Source organism: Martes martes (assembly GCF_963455335.1).
Source record: "Martes martes genome assembly, chromosome: 17".
NCBI lineage: Eukaryota > Metazoa > Chordata > Mammalia > Carnivora > Mustelidae > Martes > Martes martes.
The window spans coordinates 13,223,795-13,236,622 of record NC_137905.1 but is presented as its reverse complement, the minus strand read 5'-3'; the positions used below and the strand labels follow the sequence as shown (position 1 = coordinate 13,236,622).

Below are 12,828 nucleotides of genomic sequence, written 5' to 3'. Positions count from 1 at the left end.
TGGTGCCAGGACCTATGCTTTTGAACACCTGCACCCTGTCCCAGCCAGATGGAGCCAGGGAGGGCGACCAGGGGGCACAGAGGAGGACCAGCCTAACACCCTCTGCCCCTCGGTCTCCGTCTTACTGAGGCCCCGGCCGCTCGGGCAGGTGTGGAAGGAACTCAGGCCCTTGAAGACCACTTCCAGGCCTCCAGGCTAAGGCTTCATCCATTCCAGATCCAAATCTTGAGACCCAGGCCCCAGGGCCCGACCAGCCCACCTGTCTCCTGAGTTGTGGAACTGGAACACGGAGGCCGCGGAGGGGCTCTCAGGCCTCTGGGGTTCACCTTTGCAGATGCAAACCAAACCAAACCGAAACAAAACAAGTGTTTAATAGAAAATATAAGGAACTGGAAGAGCATCCACTGTGGCAAGACGGGGTATGTGGCCCGGCCCCCTCCCTCCCCGTGCTCTCCCACCTGCCCAGCACAGTTCTCGCCTCTGCAGGCCACGGGAGACACTCGGCACCGCCTCCAGGCCCCGGAGGCAGCCCAGGTGGTGCAGGAAGAGGAGAGACCTCTGTCCCCCTTCAGGTACCCCCAGACCCCCGCTGCTCCAGGTGAGACCAGGTCAGGTACAGAATGCGGGGAGCTGAGCCCTTCCCAGGCACAGAATCCCCTCAAAGGAAACACACTCTCCTGAGGGTTCCTCTCTCAAGGCAGGTAGGGGACTCCTCACCACGGCCCAGAGAAGTCTCAGGTTCAACCAAACTTCCCCATGTAAGTCACCACACGGGCCTCTAGGGGCAAGAGGTCTCTGCCTGGGCCCCCAGCAGCTTCACGGAGCCGGGGGTCCGGTCTCGGATCCTGGGGAGCGAGGGAGGGAGGTAGGGGGCCGCTGGGACAGAGGGTAGGGCTGGGCAGCCGCACACTGCAATGAGGGCTCCGGGCTGTGGGGCTGAGGGCTCGGCACCTCGCAGTCCTGCCAGTTTAGGACGGAACTTTGTTTACCTGCAGGAGACAGGGGGGAACAAAAAAGACTGCAGGCAGGCCCAACAGCCCTCTGGGTCCCCAGCCCACACCACATTGTTCTCATCCCCATACCCGGGGCTCCTCTTGGCTTGCAGAAGTGCCTTGTAGCCCCGGGGAGTGGAGGGCAAGCCCAGGAGGGCCCTGGCTCTGCTCAGTGACCTGAGCTCAGAAACCTGGGGTCCAGCCCCCAGCCCCAGCCCCTTGTTCCTTACAGCACGAACAGTACAGCAATTCCATGACTCGGAAGCAGTTGTCCAGGAGGGCTTTGGGTCGCACCAGCTTCAGGCTTATCCTCGGGGCACTCAGGAGTGACACTGTCGCGTCCACCTTGGGGCCGACCTCCACATCCTGGAAGGGAGGAGGCCCTCAGGACCATGGGTACCACCACCCCAACCCCAGGGAAGAGGCAGGGCCACATCCCAGGAGAACCCTGGAAACTGCCTTGCTTGGAGCTGCTCCAACCCCGGAGGAAGGGGACTAACGGTGACCAGAAGGCCTGTGGGTAACTTCTCTACTGCTTCCTGCAGGCGCCAAGGTACCTCGACACCCTTCACCCAAGCCCAACACAGAGGCTCCTCTTTTTCCATCTTTGGAAAAATGACTGCAGGGAAAGTAGGGGACATCCCTGCTAGTCCAGCCCAGGCCCGGCCACCAGCACATAAGGAAGGGGTCCTGGGCCCAGGAGACTGTCCTTCAGGATTCAAAGATCTGCACTGCCTGCAGGGAACGAGATAAGGGACCCTCACGAGGACACAGGCCAGTCTCCGGCTCCAAGCTCAGGGTGCTTCTGTCCACCGTATGCAACGACAGGGAACACTGTGGGGAGCAGGCAGGGACACCCGGGGGACGCAACGGGGCCAGAGCTGGTACAGGAGACATGGCCTAGAATGGAGATGCAGGGCCTGAGCCTGGGAAAGACCGTCCTCAGGGTAGTGTACTGGGTTGAGTTGCCCGTCCCCCTAATCCCCCCCTCCAAAAAAACTAGGTCCAACCCTGGGACCTGTGAACAGGACGTTTGCAGGTATAATTCAGGATCTCCAGATGAGATCAGTTTGAATGTAGGGTAGGCCCTAAATCCAGTGCCTGGCGGCCTTGTAAGAGGGGGCACTCGAGGGAAAGGCCACGTGAGGGACACGTGGCCACAAGCCAACAGCAGTAGTGGCCAGCAGAAGCAGGGAAGAGGCAGGAAGGGTCCCTCCTCCCCAGAACCTTTAGAGAGAGCAGGGCCTTGCTGCCACCCTGAGTGCAGGGTTTCCGGCCCCAGGCCTGTGGCAGGAGAATTTCTGTAATATTCCACCAGTTAGCGGTCCTGTGTCACAGCAACTTGAAAAAGCCAATCTACAAAGGCTTTGAAAGAGCAGTGAGGGTGGCAGGAGAGAGAAGGCGCCCATCCCCGTGGCCCCGTCCCTGGCGGGGAGAGCCCACTGCCCACCGGATGCTGGGCATATTCGGAGCAGGGCACAGACTGTTAACTCCGTGAGAATGAAGACGGACTTAAAGCTGGTTAAATGTGAACAAGCTGGGGGGACTGGGCCCCCAGTCTCAGCCCAGCCCCAACCTCCTTCACAGCTCCCAAGAGCTCAAGAGTCGGGGCTCTCCCAAGGAAAACCAAGGATGCAAAACTGTCTCTTCAGGTCAGCTCCAATAGGCTGCCCACAGGCACAGGAGAGCCACCGAGGAGACCACTGGGCCTCCGAGCCTCCGCCCAAACCAGAGCCTCCCCAGAACTCCCAGCAGCCATGGGCTCCTAAATTCCGGGGTCCCCCGCAGCTCCCAGCTCTGGCTGGGCAGCAGGTGGGGCTCCCCGGGCAGGCTCCTACTTGGGGACTAGGGCAAAAAGGGGGTGAGGGGAGGGGTCCCGCAGCACACCCATGGCCTGCAGGGGCTCACACTGATTCCGCGACCTTAGGCTGCCGGATTCATAGAGTCCTCATATCAACCCTGCCAAGCAGGCCATGATCAGGAACCTTCTTATGACACCAAGCCCATAGTTTACTTTGTGCTGTATGAGCTATGGACTTTAACAAACGTAGAATATCATGTATCCACCTTTACAAGTAAGCACTTCCTTACCCTAAAACCTGTGTTCATTCCTCTGCCTCTTCATGCTTCCTCCCCTCTCCCCCAAGAGAAGCCTCTACAAACAAAGCCAGAGGGATCGATGACTTGGCCAAGATCCCAGGTCAAGAGAGACAGAGCCTCTCCTGCCCCTAGCCAAGGCCACCCACCGGGCACTGGCCCTGTCTTCCTCTCTCATTTCTCCCACACCCTTTAGGACACGCTGAAACTTTCCACGTGTTCACACTTCAACCATCCCTGGCCGCCACACACGCGCGCATGCGCGTCCCCCGCCCCGAAGCTGGGCGCAGCTCACCGTGAGGCTCTGCTGCACGTCCAGCAGCAGCGTGCGGACCTCCTCCAGGTACTTCCAGGACGGGTGGCCCTCAAGCAGCACCTCCTGCACCGACTCCGTAGCACTGAGGCTCACCCAGACCCACAGGTACCGCAGCTCCTGCTGGCTGACCCGCGCCCTCTGCTGCGGGGACAGGACAGATCGATGAGGCCAGCAGACATGTGCCTCCAGGCCCGCCCCGCCACTGCTCTGATCACCCCCCACCCCACGCGGCCCCACGAAGGGAGCAGAACACGGGCAGCCATGGTAAACAAGGAGCAGCCTCGGGGCCTCAGCCAAGGGCAGGCTTGGTCCCAGAGCTGGGAAAGGCCCCTGGCAGCAGGACCTGCCAAGACCAATGTGCTTCTCAGGCTGGGTCCATGGGGTGTCCCAGGAGGCAGGGGTCTCCCAGCCCAGGAGGGGGTCTCCCAGCCCAGGAGGGGTTCTCACCAGCCTGGTGATGTTGGCCATTCTGAGCACCCCCTCATAAGGCACGCTGACCCTGTAGTTGATGGGGAAGTAGTGTTTCTGGGGAAGTACAAGAACAAACCATGAGGTCAGAGTCAGAAATGGCTCAGACAGGCTCCCCCCACTCCCAGACAATCTGCTGTAGGAGGAGAGGGCCAAGGACCAGCCCGCTGTTGGCAGCGGTGGCCTTCGAGAGAGAAGATGCCCTCGGTTCTCCACTGGGGTAACAACAGCTCTCCTTCCTCTGGGACACAGGGGAGGCTGAGACAAAGTGTGGAGCTCCTACGATGGCAGAAATGTTAGGCCAAGAAGTGGTTGGAGGACCTAGTACCCCCAAGAGTAGTACATTGTTTGGGAGGTGAGGAAAACGAGCTCAAGTAAGATGACCTAAGCTGCTTATGGTGCCGGCTGCAGAGCTCTGCCGGATACTGAAAACTTAAACAGGTGAATAGTGTGGTATGTGAATGACATCCAGTAAAGCTGTCAAGGAGAAAAGAAAAAAGACAGACTTTCAGAACCACAGTGCCAGGTCCTTATCTATCTGCCCTGCCAGTAAGTGCCTGGGACTCCCGCAAGGCTTCCTGGAAGAAAGGATCAAAGGTCAGATCAGGTAGCGGGGGTGAAGGGCCTGGGGGGACACCTGCAGGGAAGGGGACAGTGTGGACCAGGCACACTGGTGCGTGCCGTGGAGAAAGAGGCCATTGGCTCAGGGCTGACAGAGACCCACGGCGGGGCCCGCAAGGTCCTACACCCTGGGAGCCCAAGGGCTTGGGCAGGTGCCTACACAGTTACCATGTACTGAAGACGGTTCCTGTACTGTAGCTTGTCCCGCAGAAAGCCGGTAACCGCACACTCCTCGGTCTGTGTCAAGGGCCACATCTCCAAACCCTCGTTCCCCAGGGACATGCCAAGGAGGATCCCGAGATCTGTGGACCAAACCCAACAGCAATACATGAGCACCCTGTGCCACTCCCCCGCCACCTGGGTGTGCCCTCCCTTCCCCCAGCCATGGGAGGGGTAGGGGTGCAGAGCCCAGAAGACGCCCTCCCCTCCAGGGTCCAGGCTCAGACAGCAAGGCCAGGTGAGCTCGAGCAGTCCAGCTGGTGCACCCCTGCCCCCAGCAGGCAGAGTCCCCCCAGCAGTCACACCCTGAGGTTAGTGTCAAGTCTCCTCATGGGGCAGGCACAACCCCCTGGAGGGCTGGAGTGTCCTCAAAGCCTGCGTCTCCATTTCCATCTGGGGTTTCAGGAGACACGGATGCTCGTTCAACTCTGCAAATGACTCTAGGGTGACTGGAGCCATTTCCCTCCCTGCTGTAGCTGATCTTGGCATCCCTCTAAGACGCTCAAATCACTGTGGCCCTTCCAGTGTGCTCATTCTGGGGAAGCCTGCGACTCTCTCCTCCGGCTGCGGCTCCCCACCCCTACCCCCCGCCCCCCGCCAGCCAACAGTCTGCCTTCGAACATTACCAGCTTTCACCACTGGGGGGGTCACTGTGACTTCAAAAACAGCTTTTGCGATTTCCTGGACCCTAACACACTTAGAAAAAATATCAGAGAGCTTACAACAAATATGAAAACGCTTCAGACTCACCAGAGCAGAAAGAAAACACAGATGGGCAGGAGCTGTATCCCCAAAAAAACCTCCCCAATAAAGGTAAAGAAATACATATTAAAACAATCAGATGCGGGGTGCCTGGGTAGCTCAGTGGGTTAAAGCCTCTGCCTTCAGCTCGGGTCATGATCCCAGGGTCCTGGGATCAAGCCCCACATCGGGCTCTCTGCTCAACGGGGAGCCCGCTCCCCCTCCTCTCTCTGCCTGCCTCTCTGCCTACTTGTGATCTCTGTCTGTCAAATAAATAAAAAATAAAATCTTTAAAAAAAAAAAAACAATCAGATGCCATGTTTCACTTATCAAAAAGGAAAGTAGGGTTTTTTTACATTTCATTTTCATAACACTTAGTGCTGGCAAAGTCGTGAGGCAGGTGCTCTTATCCTGGAAAGCACTTTGGCCATTTTTTTAAATTGGTGGACTTAATAATGTCCACACCTGTTGACCTATTAAGCCTTAAAATTTGTCACATCCTTTGACCTGCTAAAGTGCCTGGGTTGTGCAGCGGGTTAAGCCTCTGACTCTTGGTTTCAGCTCAGGCCCTGATCTCAGGGTTATGAGATCGAGCCCCGCATTGGGCTCCATACTCATCCGGGAGTCTACCTGGGACTCTCTCTCCCTCCACCCCTCCCCACCTCAAATAAATACTCTTTAAGAAAATTTTTGTAAATGTTCACATCCTTTGACCCATTAAATTCATTTCTAGGGATAAGCCTGAAGGAAAACAAGAAAGAGAGTCATCACCAAAATATTCAAGGACGAAGAGTCCCGCTGCGGTATTCTCTCCCTAAGAATGACAATCCGTAAATGGCCCACATGTTCATTACTGAACATCACCAATCAAAACCACCCTGTCAGAGAAGGTTTATGCTTACTTCCTCCCTGGCCTGGACCTGCTCCTGGCCACCTCTCCACCTTCTCAGTGCTGCCACCTGGTCCTGGCTCTGGCTGGACCCTCCCCAGGAGCGCCCCACATAGCCCCAAGCCCGTGTCCAGGATGCGCTGTGCCCCACCAGCCCTTCCTCGCACAGCGGTCCGCCAACCGTATTTTTCAAGGTTGCAAATTTGCAACCCACCTTGCATTTTCTCTCTCTTGTCTCTTCCCAAGTGCTTGCACTGGATTTTGGACAAAAGACCAGGTAAACACAAACCGAACCAGTGTTTTCTGCTGCTTCCTATCTTGTCTCTAAATCATGAAGCCCCTCAGCTTGGCACCACGGCAAACTGAGATCATTCCTGGTTTGCAGTTTTTGCTAACGCTTTGCCTCTGCCCTGGGTATCCTCTCACATGGCAGACCTTTCTCAATGTCTCACCGAGACTCCTTCCCCCAAGCCCCAATCAGGCTCTCCCCTGCCTGAACCAGCCCCCACAGCCTCAGTCTCTAGCACCATCTGTCCACCTCATTATCTTGACCAGACAACCCGGCCCCCAGTATGTGAGTCCATAATGCAGTCAGCCACAACATAGTCTTGTTTACTGAGCACTGTGGGGGTTCATCTTGAACAAGGGATGAGGAGCATGCATCTGAATTTTCTGGAAAGCTGGTTAAGGCCCAGAGTGTCTGAGTCAGGAAGTCTGAGGCGGGCCCGGAGAATTTGTATTTCTAGCAAGTTCCAAGCTGCTGCTGTTGATCTGGGGACTACACTTGGAGAACCACCGACCTCCAGAGACAGTTGCAAACTGGTGTCCCAAGGGCCACAACTCAGTTCACAGAGATTTCACATAAAAATCTGAATTTCCATCTTGTCTTTAAAATCAGTATCTCTGTCCACACTTGGCCTTCCTTCCCATGGGCCACTCATCCTGAAGTACCACCCTTGCTTCCCTCACCCCTGTCCTGACAGCAGTGGGCTCCTAGCAGGAACGAGTCAGAAAAAGCCACCCCGGCATGCATGGGCTGAGCCAGAAACCTTGTCCCTGGGCATCTGCCTTCCGCCAGACCCAGACTTCCTTTAGATCTGCAGACTGATTACCACCTCCAAATTTCAGCTCCTTTTCTGCTGCCTCTGCCCCAAGAAACAGGCCAGCAACCAGTGATTCCATGGGGCCAGCATGGCTGTAGCCTCACAGCAGCTCTGAACCCCAGAGAGCCCCACCGCCAGTGCACCCCTGACCCAGGAAGGGGGCCGCTCTTGGTCCCCCACCCTCCAGAAGGAAGACACCCCCAAGACAGAAGAGGAGGCTGAAGAAAAAGCAAGTGAGGAAGGAGCTCCCTTCTCAGATCCCTGGCTGGGAGGGTGAGGGGCTGCACCTCTCCTGGGGACAGACCCTTGTGGAGGGACAAATGGGGCTTGTCCACCACCTGCAGCAACCAAGTCTGAACCTGCACAGAGGGTTGAACAGCATCCCCCCCAAAATCCTTATTCACCCAGGGCTTCAGATGTGACCTTATTAGGAAATGGGGTCTTTGGGGATAACATGAGGGCCCGACTTAAATCCAATGACCAGGTGTCCTCATAAGAAGTGGAGAGGACAGAGAGAGACGCAGAAAGTGTCAGGAGGAGACAGGCACAGACCAGCGCGATGGCACCCCAAACCACGGACTGCCAGCCACCACCAGAAGCAGGAAGCGGCAGAAAGGAGTCTCCCCCAGAGCTTCAGAGGAGGCGTGGCCCTGTCCCCACCTTAATTTTAGACGTCTGGCCTCCAGACCTGGGACAGAAGAAATTTCTGCTCTGTTCAGTCACCGAGTTTGTGCCAATTTGTTATGGCAGCCCATCCTTCTCCAGCACCCAGCCCCTCTACGAGCCCCCGACCTGCAGCCCTCCCTGCCTCCCACCCCACAGCCCATCCCCGCCCCAGCGGGCAGTCAGCCTCCACCCTGCCTTCCACTCCCACGGCCATCTCCGGAACAGACCCTCATCACTTCCTGCCCACAAGGTCGCAGCAAGGCCGGCAAGTAGCACAGACGGATCTTCCGAAAGCAGAGTCACTCCCGGATCTTGAGCCTTCCAGGGCTCCCTGATGTCTCATGAACGGGCCTTTATGGCCTCCACCATCTGAGCCCAAACCTGCTTTCCAGCCTGGCCGTTCATGGTCCCAAGGCTGAACCCTTACTCACGCTCTTCTCTCTACCTGAGACACTGTCCTCACCTTCCTACATCCACCTGTGTGAACACTGTCCACTCAAGTAGCTCCTCACCACACCGCTCTTCTTGCTCCTTCTTGTCCTAGAAGCTTCCAGAACACTGGGTCTGGGTCCTTCTGCCTGTTCTGCATGTCCCGACCCTTTGCAGTATCCCTCCACAAGGGCCAGCCTGGACCCCTTGCGGGATCAAACCCCAGACCTCATCCATAAGGCACACAGCTCCGAGCGCCTACCTCCGCACTAGGCATCGGGGAGAGGTGCACGAGCTAGCCTAGTCCTTGTTGCCATGGCAGTCACTCTCCAGTGGGCACGTGGGAGGCACCAGAAAAATGTGTTGAATTTGAGTCAATTCAATTGAATCTTGGAGTCTGAAGGGATCTTGGTCTGGCCTCCCACCAGCAGGCTTGAGAGGCTTCTAGACACGTTCTGTCCTCATTTCAACTTATTTTTCTTTTTACCAACAACACTGTTCTCTTTCTGCCTCTTAATTTTGTTCTGTCACGGAGGGAGGCGCAGAGGGAACAGGCTGCTTTCTCCAGCACCTGGTGGCACTTCTCCCACGGGTCTTGGGAGACACTTCCACACGCTCCCGCCCCCGGCTGGCCACACCCAGGGAGACCAGAAGTCCTCTCTGCCCCCTCTGCCCCCCTACCCCGTGCACCCCAGCACCAGACAGCCTGAGAAGGTGCTGCTGCCCCTTGCCCCCAGTGCCTGCCCCATCCCCTTGACCACCCACTGGCCATGCCCACCCAGCCTAGGACCTGTAGTCACACCGCGGGTCTGAGCTGCGGTGGGCTACAGCCAGGGCAGAGAGCGGCCACGGGAGTCCCCAGGCTGTTAAGCTGGGAAGCACCTCAACTTCTCACCAGCAGGAATGGCCCGGTTGCCTTGGTTACAGCAGAGCCCGGCTCTGGGCCAACGCCTCCCGGGGCAGTCTCCACGGACACCCCCACCCCCACCCCGGTACTCACAGTGCAGCCCGGCGATTCCCCAGGACATGGTGGCGCGCTGTGTCCCCCAGAGAGCAGAGGCAGTGTCCCCGGCTGTGTGTGTGTCTCCACAAAGGCCCAGATGGGGCCTACATGGCCTCGGGTCAGTGAAGGTGCCCCAAGGCTGGGGAAGGGCTGGCCGCAGAGGAGCTGCCCGGCAGGGGGCGGCAGGTGCTCCTGGGGCAGTGCCCGCCCTTATCTGCCTGGCCGGGCGGAGGACAGCTGGGGGGCGGCGGCTGCGAGTCCCATGGCAGCTGGCGGGACCTGGCCTGAGACTCCGGCCTCGGGGTCTTCCGTCTCAAGCCAGAGGAGAGAGTCCCCAGCAGGCCCCTCGGAATCTGGGGCTGGGTTGTGCTTTCTCTGATTTCTCCGTCTGCAGCTGCTCAATGTGAAATCTGGCTCTGGAGGGAGAAAGGAGGAGAGAAACCGATTATGTAAGAGCAGTGCTGCCACTCAGACATCAGCCACGGGCACCGGCAGTCTGTGTGCGCGCCGCACCCCCAGCCGGGCAGGGGACCCCGGGGAGACTCCGGAGGCCGGCGACCCGGCTGCACGCGAGAAGGGGCTTCAGAACGTCCCAAGGGCAGTGCTGGCCCAGGAGTGAGTTACAGGGACCCCAGCTGACAGACACGCGCCTGAACAAAAGCAGGACCGAGCAATGAATGGCTGCATGGGTTCAGTCTGGGGAGCTTCCTGAAGGAGGTGAGGTTGCACGGGGGTGAAGTACCTGAAGGACTCGGGCTGCCAGGAGGGGAAAACCGCAGCTCTCTGGACAGTCTCCTCGCGCGCGGACCTCCCAGAAGGGCCTTGGGTCCTGAGCCCCACCCTACATCCCGGACCCCCAGGCCCTGACGGAGACGCCGAGAAAGGAAGAAATGGCGTCGCAGCCACCTTCGTGCCGCACCAGAGAGTCGGAAGCCGGGTGCCTTCTGTGGCTCTAGCCCTTGAGCCCCTCCAGGATGGAGCACACGTAGGAAAGCTGAGGGAGACACCGAGCGGAGTCGCCTGCTGACTCGGGGGCTAGAGCCTTTGGGGTGGCACGGAGGAAAGTAGGCCCTTTCCCGGCAAATGGGGCCAGACCAGTGGCCTGACAGCCGTCTGCCTCAGAGAGTGGCCTTCCCCACACCTGAGGGGGCAGCCCCGTCTTCCCCCCACCGCCCCTCATGGGGGACGGGGAGGAGCTTGAGAACGTGCCTCTTCCACGCCACCCCGGGCTACCCCCCGGCGGACAAGCAGGCATTAGGAAGCCCACACAGGGGACAGGTATGTAAGAAAGTATATGCTGGAATGTTCTGTGCAGTTCAGTTGTGAATGCGACATTTTAAAAAACTGTAATCACGTTACTACTGTTGCACATTCCCAAATCAAGAATTCCTTATATCATCTAATACAGAATCCATGTTCAATTTTCCCTGATTGTTTTAAAAATATCTGTCTCTAGGGGCGCCTGGGTGACTCAGTGAGTTAAGCCTCTGCCTTCGTTCGGCTCAGGTCATGATCTCAGGGTCTTGGGATTGAGCCCCACATCGGGCTCCCTGCTCATTGGGGATCCTGCTTCCCCCACCCCCCCCAACCTGCCTCTCTGCCTACTTGTGGTCTCTGTCTGTTAAATAAATAAATAAAATCTTTAAAAATAAATAATAAAAAAATAAAAATATCTGTCTCTCTTTTTTTTAAGTTGCTTTGTTTGAATTGAGAGTCTAACAAGGTCCATTGATTGGAGTGTCTCTACATCATTTTTCTTTTTTTTTTCTTTTTTAAATATTAAGATATACTTCACAGGCCATAAAATTTGCCATTTCCAAGTGTATCATTCCGTGGGATTCTTTTAGTAGATTCACAAAGTTGTACAACAATCATCCACAATCTACTTCCAAAAATTTTTTTAAAGATTTTATTTATTTATTTGGCAGACAGAGATCACAAGTAGACAGAGAGGCAGGCAGAGAGAGGGGAAGCAGGCTCCCCACCAAGCAGAGAGCCTGATGCGGGGCTCGATCCCAGGACCCTGAGATCATGACCTGAGCTGAAAGCAGAGGTTTAACCCACTGAGCCACCCAGGCACCCCTCAGAACATTTTCATCACCCCCAAAATAAACTGTATTCATTTGCAGTCTCTGTTTATTTCTTCCCCCCATCCAGTCCCTGGCAAGCAATCTATGAATTTGCTTTCTGTCTCTATGGATTTGCTTCTTCTGGACGTTTCTTATCAACGGAGTCACACAGTATGTGGTCCTTTAGGACTTTGCTTCTTTCACTTAGTGTAATGTTTTCACAGTTCATTCATCTTGTACTGTGTGATAACTCAATGTGTCCCCCTAAATTCCTAGGTTGTAGCCCTAGCCCCCAGTGTGGTGGGAGATGGGACTTTGGGGAGGTAATTAGGGTTATGGGATTCGTGACTTTAGAAGAAGAGCCACTAGAGAGAGAGCTTCCTGCTCTCTCTGCATGCCCCCTCCACCCCGCCCAGGGAAGAGGTCGTGTGAGCACCCAATGAGGTGATCACCTGCAGCCCACGAGGAGAGTCCACACCAGAAACAAGCCATGCTGGTCCCTGAGCTCGGACCTCCAGCCTCCAGAACTGTGAGCGAGTACACTTCTGTTCTTTAAGTACCAATCCATGGCATTTTATTATGGCAGCCCAAACAGCCTAGGACATGGCATCTATCGGTACTCCATTGCTTTTTTTCCTAATTTTTAAAAAAAATTTTTTAAAGATTTCAATTTTGAGTACTCTCTATACCCAACATGGGGCTCGAACTCACGACCCTGAGATCAAGAGTCACATGCTCCGCCAACTGAGCCAGCCAGGTGCCCCCCCCCTTTTTTTGCCTTTTTAAATAAAGTTAAACAGGAAAACAAAAATTCGCATGCTGCTTCCCTGTCCATCCCCTTCCCTGCTCCCACGCCCGCACTTGGCGCCGGCTCCCTTTCCCTCACCCACTCACACAGGCCCAGGCGATCCAACGGAGAAAGCCACAGTGCTCCGAGTACACAGAGATGAGGAGAGAGCAGGTGAGCTGTGTCCACATTCCAGGTCACACTGGGCAAATCCACACTCTCTGGGTTCCGGAGGACCAGAGTAAGTTCCCCGGACCAGATGCTCGTCCTCCTGATCCGCGTCCAGTCCAGTGTCAAAGTGAGTCTTCTTCCCAGGATCGGGGAGGAGAGCAAAAGCTTCGCTGACTTCCTCCAACGGTCTCTCCTCCTCCTCCTCCACTTCAGCACTGGCTCCCCCTGGGCCGTCTGGATGGTGCTTCAAGGCTCGT

At 56.5% G+C, this 12,828-nt stretch overlaps 1 protein-coding gene across 5 annotated transcripts in view; it reads right to left on the bottom strand.

Moving 5' to 3' along the window:
* Nucleotides 1-351: 351 nt before the first annotated feature.
* Nucleotides 352-12,828, bottom strand: part of IL34 (interleukin 34) — a 55,046-nt gene continuing 42,569 nt past the window's right edge. For 3 of the 5 annotated variants that reach the window (XM_080828339.1, XM_080828340.1, XM_080828338.1), the window contains exons 2-7: nucleotides 9,542-9,960; nucleotides 4,663-4,796; nucleotides 3,853-3,930; nucleotides 3,385-3,546; nucleotides 1,223-1,358; nucleotides 352-989 (exon numbers count right to left, since the gene is read on the bottom strand). In XM_080828339.1, the coding sequence (XP_080684465.1) occupies nucleotides 817-989; nucleotides 1,223-1,358; nucleotides 3,385-3,546; nucleotides 3,853-3,930; nucleotides 4,663-4,796; nucleotides 9,542-9,569 (711 nt within the window). In that variant the 5' untranslated portion in view covers nucleotides 9,570-9,960 and the 3' untranslated portion in view covers nucleotides 352-816. The remainder of the gene's footprint in view (nucleotides 990-1,222; nucleotides 1,359-3,384; nucleotides 3,547-3,852; nucleotides 3,931-4,662; nucleotides 4,797-9,541; nucleotides 9,961-12,828) is intronic. The other 2 variants (XM_080828341.1, XM_080828342.1) reach the window with 2 other exon arrangements.